Source organism: Sorex fumeus, unplaced genomic scaffold, assembly GCF_029834395.1.
Source record: "Sorex fumeus unplaced genomic scaffold, SorFum_2.1 ptg000061l, whole genome shotgun sequence".
NCBI lineage: Eukaryota > Metazoa > Chordata > Mammalia > Eulipotyphla > Soricidae > Sorex > Sorex fumeus.
Genome location: NW_026606118.1, coordinates 12945947 through 12967129, shown reverse-complemented (window position 1 = coordinate 12967129; position 21183 = coordinate 12945947). Strand labels below are relative to the sequence as shown.

At 48.8% G+C, this 21183-nt stretch overlaps 1 protein-coding gene across 1 annotated transcript in view; it reads left to right on the top strand.

The window, feature by feature from the left end:
* The window catches only part of MTHFD1L (methylenetetrahydrofolate dehydrogenase (NADP+ dependent) 1 like), a 200012-nt gene that overhangs the window by 128558 nt on the left and 50271 nt on the right, over nt 1-21183 (top strand). The window contains exons 22-24 of the mRNA XM_056126017.1: nt 8238-8279; nt 9432-9532; nt 10438-10615. Of these exons, the coding sequence (XP_055981992.1) occupies nt 8238-8279; nt 9432-9532; nt 10438-10615 (321 nt within the window). The remainder of the gene's footprint in view (nt 1-8237; nt 8280-9431; nt 9533-10437; nt 10616-21183) is intronic.

Below are 21183 nucleotides of genomic sequence, written 5' to 3'. Positions count from 1 at the left end.
TGCTACTCGGGGCCTCTTCCACTTCCACTGTGAATATCGGAAATGATGATTGTCACAGGCTCAAGCTTAGTGACCTCAGAAGTCCGGGGTGCGAGGGGAGTGTGGGACATTTCAAAGTCTAGCACCTCTGTCCCAGGCTCTTGAAAGTCATCTGCCATTAGGGTGCACTGTGCCGGCCTCCATAAGTGACTCCCTACTCAGTTCTAAATTCCAGCAATTTCAGAGTCTAGCTGATTAATGTGGAATTCCTGGTGAGAGGGCGAAGTCTCTTTCCAGGAAACGTTTTGAATAATTGAATAACAAATGAACTTTCATCTTCTTAATCCTCTATTCCCTATTAGCCATCTCATGTCATTCCCTCTTACTTGAAACAACTCTGGTCGTGTTTTTGATCCGTTTTAATTTCCACTTCCTTTTCATATCATTACACAAATATCCAGGGCTGTCTCTTGTGTTTACTCAGCTTGGGTTTTTTTTTTTTTGGTTGTTTTTTTTTTTCTCACTGTTTGTACAGTGGAAAATCCTGTGACCCTTCAACTTGCCCATTTTAGCCCCAATCTTTAAAAATTCATATCCTGTCTTCCAAAGCGCTCTTCTTATTCTTCGGGAATCCTGATACTGCTTTCACAACTCGTTCTTGAAAGCCTTTGTATGAAGGAGGCTCTCCCGCGAAACAGAACCCATGGCAAGTCTATTTATATAAGGAGAGATTTATTATGAGGAATTGACCTGCACCGCTCTGGAGGTTGAGTCTGCAGAGTGAGCCAGCGGGAGAACCGACGTTTTCATTTCAGTCTGCTCGAACATTCTCTCCTGCTTGCTGGAGTCTGTTTGATCTAGTGAAGCCTTCAGCTGATTGGAAACGGTTCACCCCATTATGGAGGATCACTGTCATCCCGTTGTTCATCAATTTACTGAAGCGGGCACCAGTAACATCTCTATTCCTCCCAGCCCTGAGATTTTAGCAACCTCTTCTTACTCATTTTTTCCCAACGATTGGAGGCTCTTACAGGGTCAGGGGAATGAGACCTGTTATTGTTACTGTTCGGGGCATATCAAATATGCCACGGGGAGCTTGCCAAGCTCTGCCATGCGTTAGGGAGGATAGTGCCTTTTATTCACTTTTATTTATATGTTTATGTATTGGGGTGGTAAGGGCATATCTTTGTGGTGCTCAGTGGTGACTCCTGACTCATAGGAATGTGTGTATGTGATGTCTGTCTTTGCAACCAGGGGAGGCAAGTGCTTTAGTGCCTCTACTATGTTCCAGCCCCTCCACCCACCTGAGTGCTGTTCTCATCCAGAACCACTCTCCTGGGGACACCCCGAGCTCAGCCAGACCATCACCCCCATTATCACTGTTCCTTACGTTGTTTCTGCCTAAACAGTCACTTGACCTGCTGCTGTTGGTAGGGCCCCTCGTCCCTCGGCATTAAGCCCCCCTCTAGATAAGTCAGTGCCGAGAGCTTGTGCTGTCTGCCTGGGAGCGCCCTTCCTGGCCCTTGTCTATTTATAATCATTTCTCTCACCCCGCCAGCCGCCCCGTTGCTCTGTCTTGGGAGCCCTTTGCACTTGGGGGTGGATTTTAGAAGGAACCGGGAAAGTCCATGAAGAGATTTTTCTTTTGTTTCGCTTTTGGTTTGTTTTTGGTTTTTGTCTGTGTTCGAATCTTTGATTTTTAAAATTTTTTTAAAATTTGAATCACCCTGAAGAGGAGGAAGAGGAAAGAGAAAGGGAGGGGGCGGAGAGAGAGAAAGAGGACAGACGGACAGACAAAGACACAGAGATAGAAAAGTACCTACAGAGAGGCAGATTGTGAAAGGGGGGTGGGGGATTGGGGACACTGGTGCTGGGAAATATATTCTGGTGGAGGGATGGATGTTGCAGCACTGTTTGACTGAAACCCAATCAAAAACAGCTTTACAATGGGCTATCTCGCAGTGATTTTTTTTTGTTTGTTTTCTTTGGGGACCCTACTGGGGTGGTGGACTGGAGCAATAGCATGGTTAGAGTGTTTGCCTTGGGGCTGGAGAGATAGCACAGCGGATAGGGCGTTTGCCTTCCACACAGCCGACCAGGGTTCGATTCTCAACATCCCATAGGGTCCCCTGAGCAACACCAGGAGTAACTCCTGAGTGCAGAGCCAGGAAAAAAAAATGGTGTTTGCCTTGCACACAGCCGACCCAGCCAACCTGAGTTCGATTCCTCTACCCCTCTTGGAGAGCCCGGCAAGCTACCGAGAGTATTTCACCCACATGGCAAAGCCAGGCAAGCTACCCATGATGTATTCGATATGCCAAACGCAGTAACAACAAGTCTCACAATGTTACTGGGCTCGCTTGAGCAAATCGATGAACAATGGGAGGACAGTGCTACAGTGCTACTGGGGTGGAGGGACAGTGTGGTGGGTCACCCATGTGCCCCAGCCTTTCACGTTATCTCCCTGGCACCCTTTGTTTTCTCTTTGAGGATTTTTACTGACTGTCATTAAAATGACAGGTCGTTGGCTAGGCATGTAGCTCAAACTAGCCTGGAAATAGACAAAAAGGACAGAGAGATTTCATCTAAAATAATAGATGAAAATTGGGGAACATTTGACAGCTTCCTGGGGCGCACACAGAATGGGATTGTTCTTTGTTTGGATTTAGGTCTTCTAAAACATACCTTAATAGAGGCCAGAACAGTAGTACGAGTTGGGTGTTTGCCTTGCACACAGCTGACCTGGGTTCAATCCCTGTTACTCTGTTTGGTCCCCTGAACCCTCCAGGAGTGATCTCTGAGCACAGAGGAAGGTGTAGACCCTGAGCACCACAAGTAAATAAATAAATGAATAAAAGTGCCTTAATATATGCCAGAGCAACAATGGATAGGGAGTTTGCCTTGCACACAGCCAATCTGGGTTCAGTCCCCAGGACTCCCATATGGCCCCCGTAAGCCCTGAGCACTGCTCCGTATGACCCCAAAACACCAATAATAAATGAATAATAAAGTATACCTTAATAACAATTTATAGAGTCTGGGACAGGACATAGCTCAGGGATAGAATGCATATTGCACTTATGAGATCCTGGGTTCTATCCCTGGCATGAAAAGCACTCAATCACTTAATCACTTAACTTCCCATTAGTCATCGATTTGCTCGAGCAGGCGCCAGTAACGTCTCCATTTGTCCCTGTTGCGTGCTAGTGTAGCCCAATAGCATCTGTTCGCTCTGGGAACATGAAGGGCCTCAAACCGATCGTTCATGATCTTCACGAAGAAGTCTGACCATCTGGAAGGTGGGCGGCCACACAGTCTTTTAACATCCCGTGGAATCCAGTCGGTAACGGCTCTAGTCCAGCGGTCGTCTTTAAATCTCATTACGTGACCAGCCCATCTGATTTTCGACACCTTGGCAAATGAGACAGCGTCCCTGATTCTTGATCGTCGACGGATGTCAGAACTCCGGATTCTTTCTCTTCTACAAGAGAAGGCATGAAAAGCATTTGCAATATTTCATAAAGAGCTTCTGGGACTAGAGAGTGGGTAACCGGATGGCATGCGGTGAACCCCAAGACTGCGTAGAATTCCCAGAACACCAGCAGGGGTCATTCCTGAGTTTTGTCTGGTGTGACCCCAATGTCCAGCCTTGGTGGAGAGGGGCGAGCCGTGTTTCTGGATTCTTTTTTTAGTTCCTGTATACCTTATATACTTGAATAATTTAGTAGGTTATTTCTGGATTCTTATGGATTGCTTTTATATTCAGTGGCCCCTTTAGATTATAGATTTTACTAATTTAGATTTAGTTACTTTGGGGGTTCTAAGTGGGTGATCCTATTGAAAGATAATGAACTTTCTGTTTTTTTTCCTTTCCAATTTGATTTTTTTTTTCTTGTCCCAAACAGGTCGTTCTATTTGCAATAGAACCTTTAAATAGACTGGTAATAACAGCTTCCCTCTCTTATTTCTGATCTGAAAGGGAGGCTCTCATAACTCATTACTAAGTCTTATGCTCACTTCACTCTGATTTCAAGTGTATAATTTTATCAGGTTAAAGTATTTTTTATCAGGTTAAAGTATTTGTTTTCTGTTTTTGGATTGCCACTTTTTTTTTTCTTTTTGGCAAGGGGTTGGTTGGGCCATACCTGGCGGTTTACTCCTGGCTCTGTGCTCAGGAATCACTCTTAGCAGTGGTCAGTGTACAGGATGCCAAAGATCAAACCCAGGACAGTCACTTACCTGATGGACTGTGTAAACACAAAAAAACAGCAGCGTTCTATCTCTCCCACTGCCCACGTTCGGTAGTCTCACGCCGCTTCCCCCACTCCAGGGAAGTCAATGGCGATGGGCAGGCGAAGGAAGGAAACGAGGGCCAGGCTGGTTGGTGTCAGCTGCAGTTTATTCCATTCCCATCTCCATTCTCCTCTGACTCTCCTCCTGCTTCTTCCTCCCCCGTGCTACTTCATTCTCCTCCTCAATCCCCCTTCATCATCCTTCTGGCTCTGGAATCTGGATCCGGATCCCCCTTTCTCCTCCTTCTGGAGTCTGGAACCCCCAGCCCACTCTCACAGTCTAGTTATATCCTAATACATGAGGGGTTGGGGCTTACACATAGGTGTGGTCACAATCAATAGGGATAAAGTTCTTTCCCTCGGGGAAAGCCGCTTCTAGGACAGATTCTCATTATCAGGTTGACCCACCCTAGAGCGGAATCCCCTGGGTATGTTTCTCCTCTCCTTGTCTAAGGAACATAAGCATACATAATATAAATCATTTTGTATGGATACAGTAAGAAATACCCTAAACTTACAGAATTGCTCTCCTAGGGCCATCTCGATCTCAGACTACAGGGCTCAGGCTAGATAGTCTTTCCTATCCTTAGCAGGGTCCTAGTCTCATCGTTACTTTTGGATCATGACAGCATTTGTCTATGATCAAGCTCTTAATTTATAGTTAAGAATCGTGGCACTTTGGCCTGGCCCATCTCGATGCCAGGGTAGCTCACAGTTTGCCCTGGGTCCATTCAGTCCCTCGTCGGGACTCTGCTTTTGGGGTACTAGGAGCTAAGGGCAACTGAGGCTTCGGTCGAGAAAGCAGATGCCCAGGAGTGAATAGTATTCAAAGCCAATCAAATCCTAAGTTACAAAGCATAATATTAACTATCTTCCTCTATGTATACTAAAAGGACATTGCATTAAAGTAAACTATTCATAAGACATAAGGAGAGGAAAAGACAATATTTTACTCATACATATAAAATCATAGATTTCTGAGGAATCCGGCCTTACGAGTTAGCAGAGTCTGGTTAAGGGAAAAAGCTGATGAACTGGTTGGGGAGGAGAGCATAGGGAAGAGTTTACAGATAAACACAATGGAATGGAAGTGCTTCAGGAGCACTGTGATAAACCTGAGTTCCTTGTGGCAAGGAACAAACCAATGTCATCCTACAGTGGACTATATTTCTGGCACTCTGTACCACATTTTTATATTAGATATGGAATAGTTTCCATGTTTAGACATACAAATTCTCTCTTTTCCTTCTCTCTCCCCTCCACCCCATTTTTTAACATTTGGGGACCACACCCATCGGTGCTCAGGGGGGCTCAGTATCCCTCTGTCCTCAGAGATTGCTTCCAGAGATATTCACGTGACTTTGCAGTACTGGGGCGTCACCTGGACGTCCCCCACCAGCAAAGCCTGCACTTGGCATCTTGAGCTCTCTCTCTTTGCCTACATTCTTCATCTTTTGACCTATTAATGTGGCAAATGACATTACATGTCCTTCCAATCTGTTTCCTTAGAATAAATAAAAGTTGGGGGTGTGTTCAGCATTCGTGAGCAGCTAGCTTTTGCTTATAGTTTTCTAATGTTTTATGTAGGGTTTTTTTGCATTTACATTTATGAGTGAGTTATGAGCCACATAAAATAAATGGCGAAGCATTCCTGTTTTATGTACTCTGGAAGGGATTTTATACAATAAACAGAGTAATCTGTTTATTCAAAATGGGAAGAGTTCATATGTGACAGCGCTTTGGTTGCGCATTACTGAGAAGAGGGTTTTGGTATTTGTGGTTTTTTATTTCTTTTAATTTTTTTAATCGAATCACAGTGAGATACACAGTTACAAAGTTGTTCATGATTAGGTTTCAGTCATAGAATGTTCCAGCATCTTTCCTTCACCAGTGTGCATTTCCCACCAACAAAGTCCCCAGTTTCCTGCCTCTCCCCTCCTCCCCCCCGCCTGCCTCAGTGACTGAGGAAAGATTTTTAATGACGACTTTAATGTTTCTAGTGACTATAGAGCTATTGAGAATTTCTCTCGGGTAATTGAGCTTGAACAAAAGTTAGACTTTTAAGCTTTTGGAAATAAATTGGTATAAAGTGGAACATAGTACCCTATTTATTCTGTCTGTAGCATGTGATCTTTATTTTAAGAAATTTCCCCCTTTTGGGGGGGGTGGTTGTTGGGTACTATACCTCACAGTACATGGGGCCTTACTCCTGTGCTCACGGGTCACTCCTGGTGACCATATGAGGTGCTACGGATCAAACTGGAGTTGATTATGGCAAAGCAAGACGTTAGACTTCTGCACCATCTCTCCAGCTCCTGATCATTCACTTTTTTTTTTCTTTTTGGATCACACCCGGCCATGCTCAGGGGTTACTCCTGGCTCATGCACTCAGGAATTACTCCTGGAGGTGCTTGGGAGACCATATGGGATGCTGGGAATCGAACCCAGGGCAGTCACGTGCAAGGCAGACGCTCTACCCACTGTGCTATAGCTCCAGCCCCCTCACTTTTTTTTTTTTAAATCCTATCAGTGTTGTCTATTTTGTTAGTCATTTTATTGGGGGGAGGGTTATGTTTGATGGTGACTTTTAAGGTCACTCCTAACAGTGCTTGAAAGACCAAATCTTACTGGGGACCCCCATATTGTTGTTCTCTTTTTTTGTTTGTTTTGGCGTCACACCCAGCAGTGCTCAGGGCTTATTCCTGGCGCTGTACTCAGGGATCACTCCTGGTGGACTCGGGGGACCATATGTGTTGTCTGGGATCAAACCCAAGTCGGTCACATGCTGGGCAAGTGCCCTCCCTGCTGTACTACTGCTCCAGACCCACGCCAGCCCTTTGATCTGCCCCTCCAGCACATGATTCTTCAGATAGCTGCCAGCCCCTTGCCTTGGGAGAAATGAGGCCCATGACGTTGGGGTGGGCAGACCAAGTCTTCCCTTTGTTAACTGCCCATAGATTCCTGGAAACTGACTTTAAGTGGAACAGGTAAAGGTAAAGGCCCTCCCGTTGATCGTCAATTTGCTCGAGCGGGCCCAGTAACGTCTCCATTGGAGACTTTGTTGTTACTGTGTCTGGCATATCGAATACTCTCGGTAGCTTGCCGGGCTCTCCGAGAGGGGCGGAGGAATCGAACTCGGGTCGGCCATGTTGGCCGCTTGTAAGGCGAACGCCCTACCGCTGTGCTATCACTCCATAAAAGCAAGTCCCATGACCAGATCATTTTATTTAACATTTCATTTAGGTATTTATTCAGTGCTCTGCCTAGGGCCCGCTGAGCAGGCTTACAACAGGATTCCAGGTGGGAGAGCCGCGTTTTATCCCTGATCCTGCAAGGTCGACTGGGCACCGGGCGCAGACAAATCCCTGAGCACAGCAAGTTTTGCCCAAGACTCAAATCTTAAAATAAAATGAAAAGACCTCGGCATTGCCATGGTGCCTTCATGGCACCACAGTCATTTCACATTTATTTAGAAACATTAATGGTGCTCGTCTCCCAGGAGTGATTCCTGAGTGCAGAGCCAGGAGTAACCCCTGTGCATCACCGGGTGTCACCCAAAAAGAACAAGAAAGAAAGAAAGAAAGAAAGAAAGAAAGAAAGAAAGAAAGAAAGAAAGAAAGAAAGAAAGGTGCTGGGTACCAATCATTGAGTCTTCTTCCATGGACATGCCAATCCGCCAATCCTCACTCAGCCTCTAACTCCCCCCCCCCCCCCCCCAGGCACTGTTAGATGTTACTCATGCTGGGTCCTCTCCCGGGAACCCCAGCATCACTGGTGGGGTGCGAGTCCAAGCAGCAGTATTTGGTGAATGTTCCTCCCAAGACTCTCTGCCCAGCCAGAGTTGCCCATTGGTTCGAAAGAACTGGTCTGGATGCTAAGTGGGCCCACCCCTCAACATGACCTGGTTTCTTTTGCTTTCATCAATTTCAAGGAATCATCTTAATGGGATTTTTCTGTCTGTCTCAGGTCTCTGCCGGTGTTCCTCTTAAGAAAGAGTACACGGAAGAGGTAAGGCCCTTTGAGAGAATTGTTGGGACCCAGTTCACTGTTGCCTGCAGTTGAAAATGAGAATTTGGGAGCCGGAGAGATAGTCCAACCTCTCGGGCGCTTGCCTTGCATGTGACTAACCTGCCTTTAATCCCCAACACCCAGGATGGTTCCCCAAGCTGAGCCAGGAGTAAGCCCTGAGCACCCATAGCCAGAAACCAAAAAGAGAAAAAGGAAATCAGTAACTCCATCTTTTACCAGTGGTTTCTTACAAACCTACTTCACTCATCTCAGGAAATAGCTGGGGCAAAGGAAAAATTTAATTGTTTAGATCTTTCCAGAAATGATGTGGGCCTTGTCTGCAGTTCCACCCCCTCCATCAGAGCAGAGGCACAGGAACCAAGAGGAAGCGTCTGCCAGTCTTTCATTTTGAAAGTGGGGGAGAAAGCCTGATATTGATGATTCGCAATTGACTTTATGACCTGTATTGAGTTTCTTATGTCGATGCCCTTTCTGGCTGCAGTACCTCCGAACTCCTACAGGTGGCACCAGGGAACTGAGCAGAGAGGCAGGACCTTCCGGGCCCTCCTGGGGCCTGGTGTCTTTGTGTCCAGCCACCTCCAGAGGACCTGCAGGGTTGGCCTGGCCACTTGACGCCAGTCCCAAATGTGCTCCTGGACACACACGCACATGCGCACGCGCGCGCACACACACACACAAACAAACACACACACACAGAATTTTAGAATTAAGTTGGAAAATGAGCCTTAACACACACACACACACCATTTTAGAATTAAGTTGGAAAACGAGCCTTGGCCATCTGTATCCACACACACACACACACACACACACACACACACACATCGTTTTAGAATTAAGTTGAAAAAGGAGCCTTGGCCATCTGTAGCCATTTTTTACCGAGAGCAAAAAGCAGGTTCAGAGAGCTCCCTGGGCAGAGTCCCGGCTTTGCCTGCAGAAGCCTGATTTCAGACCTCAGCACCGAGTGGTCCCCCAGCACCACTGGATGTGGCCCCAAGACAAACACAAACAAAAACAGCTTCTCAGACAACCAAGAGAGCAAAACGGGAAACCAGCCCCACTAGGGGCCCGGCCGGTAGAGGTTAGCAGGTTTGTTGAAAGGCAATACACAAGACTCCCGTTTTCTTCCAGAACATTCCGCTGGTGGCGGCTGGCTGCTGTAACCTCCAGAAGCAAATCCAAATAGCCCAGCTCTTCGGGGTTCCTGTTGTCGTGGCTCTGAATGTCTTCAAGTAAGTCCAGTGTCAGCCTTGATGCAGTGCCACGCGCCATCACTGTGGCTGTCTCAGAGACGGTCGGTCTTTGCTCCATCTTAAAGCCCACAAGACATACCATGGGCTACTCATTCTGCGGGTTTGGATTGTTTCTGATGGGCAGAAGTGTCTCAGGTGTTATTAGGGAATCAGTCCTTAGAGTGAGTTACTACCTTCTTGCCCCTCCTCCATCCCCTCCCTCCAATTCCCACAGCATCGCTGTCGGAAAGATACTGTGGAGATCAAAGGGATGTATTATACAGTTTTCACGATAAAACCCTAACGACTTAGAAACTTGCACAGGATTGGAGTGGAAGTTGTGTTTCCCAGCTCCCTCCTTTCTCAGAGTCTGATTTCTTGAAATCCACTGTAACCACATTTGATGTTTGAAATCTATTCTGCATTAGGGTGCGGAGTTCTGTGTATAAACGGTTTGTGTTTCTCTTTTAAAAAATAAAATAGGGGCTGGAGCAATAGCACAGTGGGTAGGGCGTTTGCCTTGCACGCGGCCGACCCTGGTTCGATTCCCAGCATCCCATATGGTCCCCGAGCACCGCCAGGAGTAATTTCATGAGCCAGGAGTAACCCCTGTGCAATGCCAGGTGTGACTCAAAAGCAAAAATAAAATAAAATAAAGGACCAGAGCAATAGTACAATGGGTAGGGCATTTGCCTTGCACACGGCTGACCTGGGTTCAATTCCCAGCATCCCATATGGTCCCCCCTCCCCAGCACCACCAGGAGCAATTCCTGAGTGCGGAGCCAGGAGTAACCCCTGAGCATCGCCGGGTGTGACCCCAAAAGCAAAAAAAAAAAAAATTAAAAATAAAATAAAACGCATTCAATGAAGACAGATGCCAACCCACTGCCCTGCTTCCTCCCCAGAACCGACACCCGTGGCGAGATTGACCTGGTGTGTGAACTGGCCAAGCGGGCCGGCGCCTTCGACGCGGTGCCCTGCTACCACTGGTCCATGGGCGGGAAGGGCTCAGTGGACCTGGCGTGGGCCGTGCGAGGAGCTGCGAATAAAGGAAGTCGTTTTCAGTTCCTGTACGATGTGGAGGTAAGAACTGCCTCGAGTCCAGGGATGCGCGGGGGCTGGGCAGTGTCTGCAGATAAGGAGATGCTGGAGACGCTCGTGGTCTTGTGGCTGCAGCCCAGGGTGACTCACCCTCCACAGCAGGCCTGTGAGGCGGTTCCGCAGCTGACTCTCTGGGTTTGTGCAGAAAGGAGACATGGGGGGTGCCCCAGCAGAGGGAACCTCGTACGCGGTACTCAGTGGGGGAGGAGCATGTCTTGCTTGCTGCTGACTCGGTTCAACCCCTGGCACCCTGGAGGGTCCCCGAATACTGCCAGGAGCAAGCCCTGGACACAGCCATGTGTGACCCTAAACTCCCCACTCCCTCCCCCAAGTAGAAGTGGTGGGCGGGGTGGGAGGAGGGAGGGAGTCATGCAGTGCTGAATTCGCTCCCCTGGAATGTCTGCTTACAACCCCCCATAAGCATGGTGAACCCGTGGGTGTTCATTTCCTTGTCTGTTGCTTCTATAACTCTCCCCTTACTCCTTGTGGTTGGAATTTGGGTGTTTTTTTTTTTTTTTACTTTTGTTATTGAGTCACTGTGAGCTGGTGATGATTAGGGTTCAGTCGTACAGTGTTCCAACACCCACCCTCAGCCTACCTCTAGAGCGGTGCTTTTCTCCTCTGTCTTTCTCTCTGTCTCTCTGTCTCTGTCTCTGTCTCTTTGTTTCTGTCTCTCTGTCTCTGTTTCTCTATGTCTATCTCTCTGTCTCTGTGTCTCTCTCTGTCTCTCTGTCTCTCTCTCTCTCTCTCTCTTTTTTTCTCTCTCCCTCTCTCTCCTGGTTGGATTTTAATCATGGTGACATGTTTGCGACACACGATCATCCATAGTGACTGCTGGGGTGGGGGGTCCACTGCTGTGTCATCACCTCTCCACGACCCACTGCCCCCGCCCTCTCTGGCCCCGAGGGGCTGCTGTCACTGCATCCTGCCGGGCGATCAGGTCTCAGGGCATCAGGTCTCGGGGGTCCTCCCTCACTCCCTGTCTCCTTCCATCCAGGCCACCCTTACAGACTGCCATGTTCTGGGTACCTCAGGAGCCACACATGTGTCTCTTCTCCCCCCGAGGCCCGCCTGCCCAGGTCAAGCAGGGCCCAGTTGCTGCCGTGGCTGTAGCCACCTCCACCATGGCTTCGGAGAGTGGAAGGGCCGACGGTGTCCCCGGGCCTGTCTCCTAAGGACACTAAGCCCATCTCCTGACTCCCTCTCACTGGGGACCGGGCTCTCACAGATCTTGGGTCAGGATGGCCTCCGTGGCCATCCGTGATGTGGCATGTCCACTCTGGTCCGTGTGTGCTCCCTTCTATAGAGGGATGTGGCTAGTGGGTCTGTTTATTCTTCTCAGAGGCCTCTTTGTTGTTTGAGCAGCCACAGGGCTTGATTCTGCTCATCAGCTCCTAGAAATGGCTTTTTGGAACCTGTGTGTGCAGCTGTCTCGCGTGTAGCTCGCGCAGAGAGCTCCTGGCCTTTACTGTGTGCCAGGGTGGGCTTAGCTCCACAGCACTGCAGAAGGACAAAACCAAACACTGTTTAAGAGGACAAGACCGGAGCCATAGTCCAGCGGGTAGGGCGTTTGCTTTGCACACGGCCAACCTGGGTTCAATCCCCGGCATTCCATAGGGTTCCCCAAGCACGGCCAGGAGAAATTCCTGAGTGCCGAGCCAGGAGTATCCCCTGAGCATCACCAAGTGGGACTCAAAAAGTCAAAAACAAAAAGCAAAAACACCCTAGAGTGCTGTTGACACTGGGTACATCAAAAGTGGACTGGTCAGTGGTCTGGTCTGTTTATGGTCATCGCCGGACATGACCATCTCCATCCGCGCTCTGCAGCCCAGCTCTCTGGTTCTTAGTAGCCCGTGGCTGTGGGTGGGTTAGCCCTCTGGCCAATGGCTGTTCTCCTGTACCCTGGCCGTTGTTGGTGCTTGTGCCTCCCCGTCCAGCCTTCCTCTCCTGTGTCAGTGACCCAGAGCTTCAGCACAAGGCAGGAGAGGCCAAGAAGCATCCCCTGCACTCAGTCACTGCACTGACAGAAGCATGACTTCGGCCTTGTTGTTGAGGTCCTAGTCCAGGGCAGGCCTGCTGTGGTCCCTGCATGCGGGGACTCTATACAGCCAACTCTAGCTAGCTCTCACCCCTGCGAAGTTGCGGCTGCTGAAAATCTGTTGTTACAGGCACTGCCAGACCCGGCCAGGGGCTGGCACACAGGGGCCCACCCATATGAGTGGTTCCTGCAGTAATCAGTAACAGGCCAGGGGCACCGCTCAGTGGGCTGTCGCAGGCTCTGCCTGCTGCTTGACCCGCTCTCATCCCCCTGAATGTCCCACCCCGAAAACACACACACACACACACACACACATGCACTTACACACACACACACGCATGCGCACACACACATACACATCCCAAATTTAGTACTTTGCTCACCATGGAAGTGGGGATGGGATGCAGCTTAAAGGGGCCGTATCTAGGGGACCCTTCTGGAAAGCAAAGGTCATGCTGACAAGGTCATGCTGACAGGTACAGAGCCACCATATCACGAGCACTGTGGGCAGCCTGGGGTGGCTTGTGGAAGGAGAGGCTTTAGGAATGAAGTAAAGGAAGCATGTGTGTGTGTGTGTGTGTGTGTGTGTGTGTGTGTGTGTGTGTGTATTGCTGGGGATCATCATATACCGTGTTATTTTCTTTCCATCTGCTGGATAGTCTCCCATCTGTCCCTCATCAAGTACCAAGACATACAACTACCATACTTCTCTGCATAATCATCGCAGACTTTTTTTTTTTCCCAGTTGGATTTTTGGGTCATCCCTGGTGGCATTTGAGGGACCATGTATTGAACTAGGGTTGGTCTTGCACACAGCTCCCCTTGCTTCGATCCCCAGAGCTGTGTGATCTAAAACTCTGGGATCAGCCATGCTTCTGCCTCTTGCTATAGTCCCAGACTATCCCAGAGAACATACAGCTCTCCCTGACTGTGGCGGTACCCCAAATGCCACCTGAGAACATTGCAGGGGGAACTCAAAGCAGGAGAGACTCCCAGCTGAGGACACAGTGGCTTTGAATGGAAAAATGGAAATTATCACAAAGGGAAGCGAGACAGGCCTGAGCCATAGAACAGCAGGTAGGGCAATTGTCTTGCACATACCTGGCCCAGTTTTGATCCCCGGCATTTTTGATCCCCGGCATACGGTCCCCCATGCACTACCAAAAATAATTCCTGAGTGCAAAACCAGAAGTAAACCCCTGAGCATCACCACGTATGGCCCCAAAAGAGAATGAAGACATCGAGTTGGATATCAGTTTGACAGACACAAACAAAGAAAGTGGGTGAGTTTATTTTGTGGGTGGGGAAGGGGAGGGCTTTTGGGTTTTTGGTCACACCTGGAAATGCTCAGGGGGTTATTCCCAGCTCTGCACTCAGGAATGACTCCCTGTGATGCTCAGGGAACCATATGGGGGGTGCCAGGGATCGAACCCAGGTCTGCTGCCTGCAAGGCAGGCACTTTATCCACCACACTATTGCTCTGCCCCCTCCCACCCCCCTAACCCCCTAAAAGATTCCTCCCTTGCACAAAGAAAGCTTTAATGAGCGGCATGAAGCTGCTGCCTTGGAACTCTGGGCTGAGTTTTTCCGGGAAACTGTCCCTCAAACAGTTCAGAGACATCACACAGAGCCACTTCCGATTCTGAGCCCAGAGTCAGTTGTATTGTTCTGACTCATTGTTTAAGAACTAGGAAGAGCACAGAAAGGAAGGAAAGGAGATGGGAAAGGAACTATGGGCGCATCCCATACTAGTGCTCCAGGCAGGCTGGAAGTAAGCGCCTCCTTTTGTCAGGACCCTTCAGTGTTCTCACAGTCCCCCTTGCAGAAGCCATTCAGAGCCACCTCCCCGGCAAATATGCTGCCTGAGCCCAAGTGGCCAAGCACATGGGTTCCCGAGCACATGTGTCACCAGCATCTCCCCTCTTGAGCTGTGGACTTTCATGCTTTCCTGTCTAATGCTGGGATGTGTGTAGGGGCTCTCTCTGCCCCTGGAGAAGCCTGGGTTCTCCCTTGAGCACGTTGCTCTCCACTCTCTCCCACTTTCTCTCCCTCCTTTCCCTTGAAACCTCCAAATAAAAACTGTAATTAAAAAAAAAAAAGTCACCTCCCCGTTCTTGACTTTTTTTTGGTATGTAATTTTACTGTAACTGTAGCCTTTGCTATTGTCAAGGATTGCACTGTCAGGTCCTCAGGCTCGGGAGGACATGCTAAGCCAGGAGACCAGCTAAGGCATATTGACAAATATTGACTGAGTCACTGCAGACACACCATGTTCCGCCCTGGAGCGTGAGGACACTTAGCCCTCAGTGCTCAAAACGGACTCTCCGAGCAGGCGAGGCACCTGCCCCACAGGATGGACTGGACCTTGCCTACAGTTAGACCTTGGGGGGTCCTTTTGCAGAATAGAGTCCAAATATCTAACAGCTCACAGTTAGGCCAAGTTAGCTCATCTCTCTCAGCGTGGCTTCTTCATAAAAGCATCTAACAGGAAGATCAACTTCACCTCGTCTCCATGAGAGCCAAATGAAATGTCTTTAAGCATAAAATTCAGGGCCCAAGTAATAGTTCAGATGTTTGCTTTCCGCATGCCCCCCGCAGTTCAATCCCTGGCATCACAGAGGATCTCTCGTGCCTCAGTAGGACTGGTCCCTGAGTACAGAGCCCTGAGTAAATGAGGTCTTGAGCACCGCCAGGTCAGGGCCCAGCCAACACACACACACACACACATACACACACTAACACACACACTAACACACAAATTCCAAATAAGTGTTAAGAGATTTCTCCTGTCAAGTTCACAGGTACCTTTGTTGGTCTTTCAAGTGGACTCAAACCAAGAGTCTGGGCCAGCCAGAGCCCTGGTAAATGAAGCATCTTTGGCTAGCCTTCTCCCTGAGAACTGGGAGCCGGGTGCAATGCCATCCAGAGTCAAGGGCTTTCTCAAAACACAAGTGGGGGGGCTGGAGCGATAGCACAGCGGGTAGGGCGTTTGCCTTGTACACAGCCAACATGGCCAACCCTGGTTCGATTCCCAGCATCCCATATGGTCCCCCGAGCACCGCCAGGAGTAATTCCTGAGTGCATGAGCCAGGAGTAACCCCTGAGCATCACCGGGTGTGACCCAAAAACCAAAAAAAAAAAAAAAAAAACCAAGTAGGGTGTTTCGTTCCCTCAGGAGTTCAGGCCGTTCAGGCCGGGAAGCCTCTCCTGACCCTTCCTTTCTCCTGGCAAACATTCCGAGGTGAAACCTTGACAGCAAGACGGCTGGCGAGTGTTTGTTTTTGTGCAAAGGTCCTTCCTGTTCTTTGTGGGAAGCCCTTCTCTTGATCACCGCAGGGGCTGGATGAAGGGAGACCAAAACAGAGCCCGGAGCCCCAGCCGGGCTTTCTGCACTATTGTACTTTCATTGCCCATGTGTTTCCAGGTCTTCTCTGGTCCCTTTGAGACAGGGCAAGGCGGACGGTGGGAACTGAGCAATTGTTTCCCTGTTTCTCAAATATTCAAATAACATTTGCAAGTCAGCGGTAGAGTTCTGAGTTATCTTTAATGGAAATCCTGGCGTTTTCCTACAAGAAGTTCAAATTTTCTTTTATTTATTTGTTTATTTATTTAATTTTTTATTGAATCACCAAAAGCTCTCATGTTTGCATTTTGGTCATACAATGCTCAGATACCCATCCCTTTACCCATGTACATTTTCCACCACCAACCGCCCCCCTGTATCCCACTCCCCACCCCATCCCAACCCTCCCCCTGCCCCTGTGGCAGACAATTTCCACAATTCTCTCTCTCTACTTTGATTATATTCAATAATGTAAACACCAGTCCCACCATTATTATTTGGAATTTTCCCGTCACCACTCAAACCTGCCGAAAAGCCAATGCTAGGCAATTTGTTTTGTATTGCTTGTTAATGAAGGAAGCTCAAATTTTAAATAACTTTCTATGTCTGTCCCTCTCTTTCTGACTCATTTCGCTTAGCATGATACTTTCCATGTAGTACCACTTGTATGTAAATTTCATGACTTCATCCTTTCTAACAGCTACGTAGTACTCCATTGTGTAGATGTACTGAAGTTTCTTTAACCAGTCATCTGTTCTCGGGCACTCGGGTTTTTTCCAGGTTCTGGCTATTGTAAACAGTACTGCAATGAACAAACAAGTGCAGATGGGAAACTAACACCCAAGAATAGCTGAGATAAATACCAGGAGGTTCACTCCATGGCTTGGTGGCCAGCCGCACACTCTAGGGGTAAAGGCAGCTCAGATAGAGAAGGGAGCACCAAATAAAGGGTGTTGGGAGGATCCTCACAGGGTGGGAGAAGCATGCTGAAAGTAGACTATAGACCAAACACGATTGCCACTCAATGCCTCTTTTGCAGACCACAACACCGAAAAGGAGAGAGAGAACAAAAGGGAATGCCCTGCCACAGAGGCAGGGTGGGGTGGGGGGGATGGGAGTGGGAGGGATACTGGGACCCGTGGTGGTGGAAAATGGGCACTGGTAGAGGGATGGTACTCAATCACTGTGTAACTGAAACCCAAGCACAAAAATTTGTAAGTCTACAACTGTACCTTATAGTGTTTCACTAATAAAAATTTAAAAAATATTTTTTTTTTAAATAACTAAAATGCATTGGAGTGTGCGGCTGGAAAGAAAGTACAGCAGGTACCGAGGGAGCTTGCCTTGAGCAAAGCCGACAGGCATTCTGGAAGCTCCTGGAATCCTGACAGGATTGATCCCTGAGTGCAGAGCCAGGAGTAAGCCCTGAACACTGCTGGGTGTGGCCCAGAGAACAAAAGTAAGAAATAAAATTCACCGGCAGAATTATTTGTGCGTCGGTATAGGTAGTGATTTGGGTTTGTTTGTTTGTTTGCTTTTTGGGGGTCACACCCGGCAATGCTCAGGGGTTACTCCTGGCTCGTGCACTCAGGAATTACTCCTTGTGATGCTCGGGGGACCATATGGGATGCTGGGAATCAAACCCGGGTCGGCCATGTTGGCTGTGTGCAAGGCAAACGCCCTACCCGCTGTGCTATTGCTCTAGCCCCTAGGTAGTGATTTGTTTTACGGTGTTAGGAATCGAACCCAGGGTCTCCCATTGGGAAGCAAGTGCTCTGCTGCTGGGTTACATCCCCAACCCCCCCTCCCCTTTTTTTTTAATTAGTGAGACACCATGAGGTACAGTTGTAGACTTACAAATTTTGTGCTTGGGTTTCAATTATACAATGATCAAATACCCATCCCTCCACCAGTGCCCATTTTCCACCACCACGGATCCCAGTATCCCTCCCATCCCCCATCCCCCCATCCCACCCTGCCTCTGTGGCAGGGCATTCCCTTTTGTTCTCTCTCTCTCTTATTGTCCAACCCCTTTTCTTTAATTAAAAAAAAAATTAACTTGATTTAAATTTCCTTTCGCCTTTTGCTGTGGGGTGGGGGGTGACCAGCGAGTGGGCGGGGTGGAGGAATAGGTGATGCTACGCTCACATACTTGGCCAGGGGCTTTGGTTTGTGTTGTCCACGCCTGTGCTTACTCACCAGACCAGGGTGCATGTGTGTTTTTTCACTTGTATACTCCTGGCATGGCACGGGCTTGATGTTTTGTGGACACTCAGCTGGGTGTGGGCAGGAGATCTCACATTCCATGGCGGTATCTAGGATTCTCCAGAGCAGAGCATTGGCACATTGCATGTGGCGGGCACAGGCGTCTAACTCATGGCCTCATGCTTGCAAAGGGCGTCTGCCTCTGAGCCTTCTCCTGGCCTTGTACCCACTAAGGTTCCGTCCCACGGATTCTCCAGGGCCAGTCAAACAAGAGACCCTGTGATGAGGTGAGAAAGAGCTTTGGTGGCAAACCGCAGCGGGTTGGGCCACTGCGCTGGTGTCCTCAGCAGTCTTTGTGTCTGGGAATACAGGGGAGATGGGATGGGTTGCAGAACAAACAGTGGATTCCTTCAATGAACTCCTTCCTGGCTGCACCCCAGAGGCACAGCTTATCTGCAAACCTAAACAAAGGAGAAGCTCTGGCCTTATCTTCCGGCAGGGTAAGGCCAGCAGCAGCCTCCTTGTCTGAGGCTTGACCCAGCCTCCTTTATTTCTTTGGGTCAGGTGTAGGCCTTGATGGTGCTTATTTTGTTTGGAATCATGGCAGGATTTTTCCTTTTTTTTTTTTAAACCAGTTCTGTGGCTCACAGTCCATTCGCACTATATGATAGGATGTTTCTGTTTGGTTTGGGGACCACACCCAGTTATGCTCCGGACTTACTCCTAGCTCTGCACTCAGGGATCTATACTGGTGATGCTCCATGCATCATATGGGATGTCAAGGATCAACCCCCACTGTACTATTGCTTCAGCTCTCAGTAGGTTCTTTGGTTTTTCGTTTTTGTTTTGTTTTAAATTGAAGCACCATGAGATACAGTTACAGAGCTTTCATATTTGAGGTTCAGCCATAGAATGATCGAACACCCATCCCTCCACCAGTGCACATTGTCCACCACCAATGTCCCCAGTATCCGCCACTTCTCCCCTTCCAGTCCTCATACTGCCTCTATGGCAGATAATTTCCCCAATACACTCTCTCTACTCTGGGGCATTGTAGTTTGCTCAAATTTTCCCACCACCATTCAAGCCTGCCTTTCAGGGGGAGACGCTAGATAATTTATTTTCTATTGCTCAATTTGAGTATGAGAATGCTTCTGGCATTCTAAGATTGTAAATGGTTGGGGTCCAGAGACATCTCTGTAGGGCGCTAATCCATCTTGGGATTCAATTGGGAAACCATGGACCAGGGCCTTGCTTCTGGAAGCTCGTGGTCGCCAGAACTTCATCTGGAGCAGCGGGTTTTAATGGGAGAATTCTAAAGGCCCTCCCGTTGATCGTCGATTTGCTCGAGCGGGCCCAGTAACGTCTCCATTGGAGACTTTGTTGTTACTGTGTCTGGCATATCGGATACTCTCGGTAGCTTGCCGGGCTCTCCGAGAGGGGCGGAGGAATCGAACTCGGGTCAGCCATGTTGGCCGCTTGTAAGGCAAACGCCCTACCCGCTGTGCTATCATCCGGGGGGAGAATTCTAAAGGGCTGAAATGATAGTACAATGGGTAAGGTGCTGACCTGGCATGCAGCCAACTCCAGTTCAACCCTCAGTATCCCAGATGGATCCCCTGAACCCACTAAGAGTCATTCCTGAGTGCTGGGCCAGGAGTAACCCTGAGCATCATTGGGTGTACCCTCCCTCCACATCCCCAAATTAAATTTTGTTTGTTTGTTTGTTTTTCTTTTTGGGTCACACCCAGCGATGCACAGGGGTTACTCCTGGTTCTGTACTCAGGAATTACTCCTGGCAGTGCTCAGGGGACCATATGGGATGCTGGGAATCGAACCTGGGTTGGCCGCATGCAAGGTAAATGCCCTACCCACTGTGCTATCGTTCCAGCCCTACCAAAATTAAATTTTAAACACTTAAAATTATATGGGTACCTATGTGTGGTTTTTTTTTTTTAATGTATTTTGTGGTATTGTTGGGCTGGGGCGATAGCACAGTGAATAGGACGTTTGCCTTGCACACAGCGACCTTAGTTTGATTCCTCCACCCCTCTCAGAGAGCCTGGCAAGCTACCCCTGACGTATTCGATATGCCAAAAACAGTAACAACAAGTCTCACAATGTTGCTGGGCCTGCTCAAGCAAATTGATGAACAACAGGAGGACAGTGACAGTGACAGTGACAGTGGTATTGTTAAAAGGAAAATTATTCCAGGGAGAAGATTGTCTTTCTGGCTATGACCCTGTCCTCTGGGACCTGTCCACAGGTCCTTCGTTTGCCTTTCCCACTGATGCTCTCTCTTCACCAGGGAATGTTCTCTAAAGCCACCCCTTAGGCATTTCTCTTTCTCATTGGCTCTCTCAGTCTTGTTGATTGATGTGCGTGCTCTGGCCCTACTTGGCCGTCCGCCTCTTCTCCGTGACTCATCTCCAGGCTCCCACGTCACTTCCTGTTATGATGCTCACCGGCCGGAAGTAGCTTTCAGGAGGGGGCAAGAATGGTTTCAGACATGCAGGCCGCAAGGCTTCCTGTTATTTAGACACTTTCTTCCACTGTGAAAAATGGAATGTTGCAGTGGTAGAAGTTTCTAGAAAAATCACCTTAAAGTATGGGCCAGTGCAGAAAGATTGAGTCTGTGAACAGTCAAGGAGCTCCCCTGCTGACCCAAGTACTGGGACAGTGGCTATTTTGTGACCAAAGCCTGACAGTCTGTGTGCACCCTGCCAGGCTTTCCCAGGCTTCTGTGAATAGTCAGTTGTACACTGCAGGATTTACCAACGTTGGCCCTTGGATACCTTGAATGAGAGTAAGTGTGCAAGGAGCTATTGGAACTGAGACAAGGATGGGAGAGGCAAGTCTGAGGGACCCAAATGAGCACCACAGGCTTTGTGAGTTTTGCCATTGAGGTGGGAACATGCAGCTCTGCAAAGTCAGTCAGACCAGTAGGCTGGAGGTAGCGAAGGG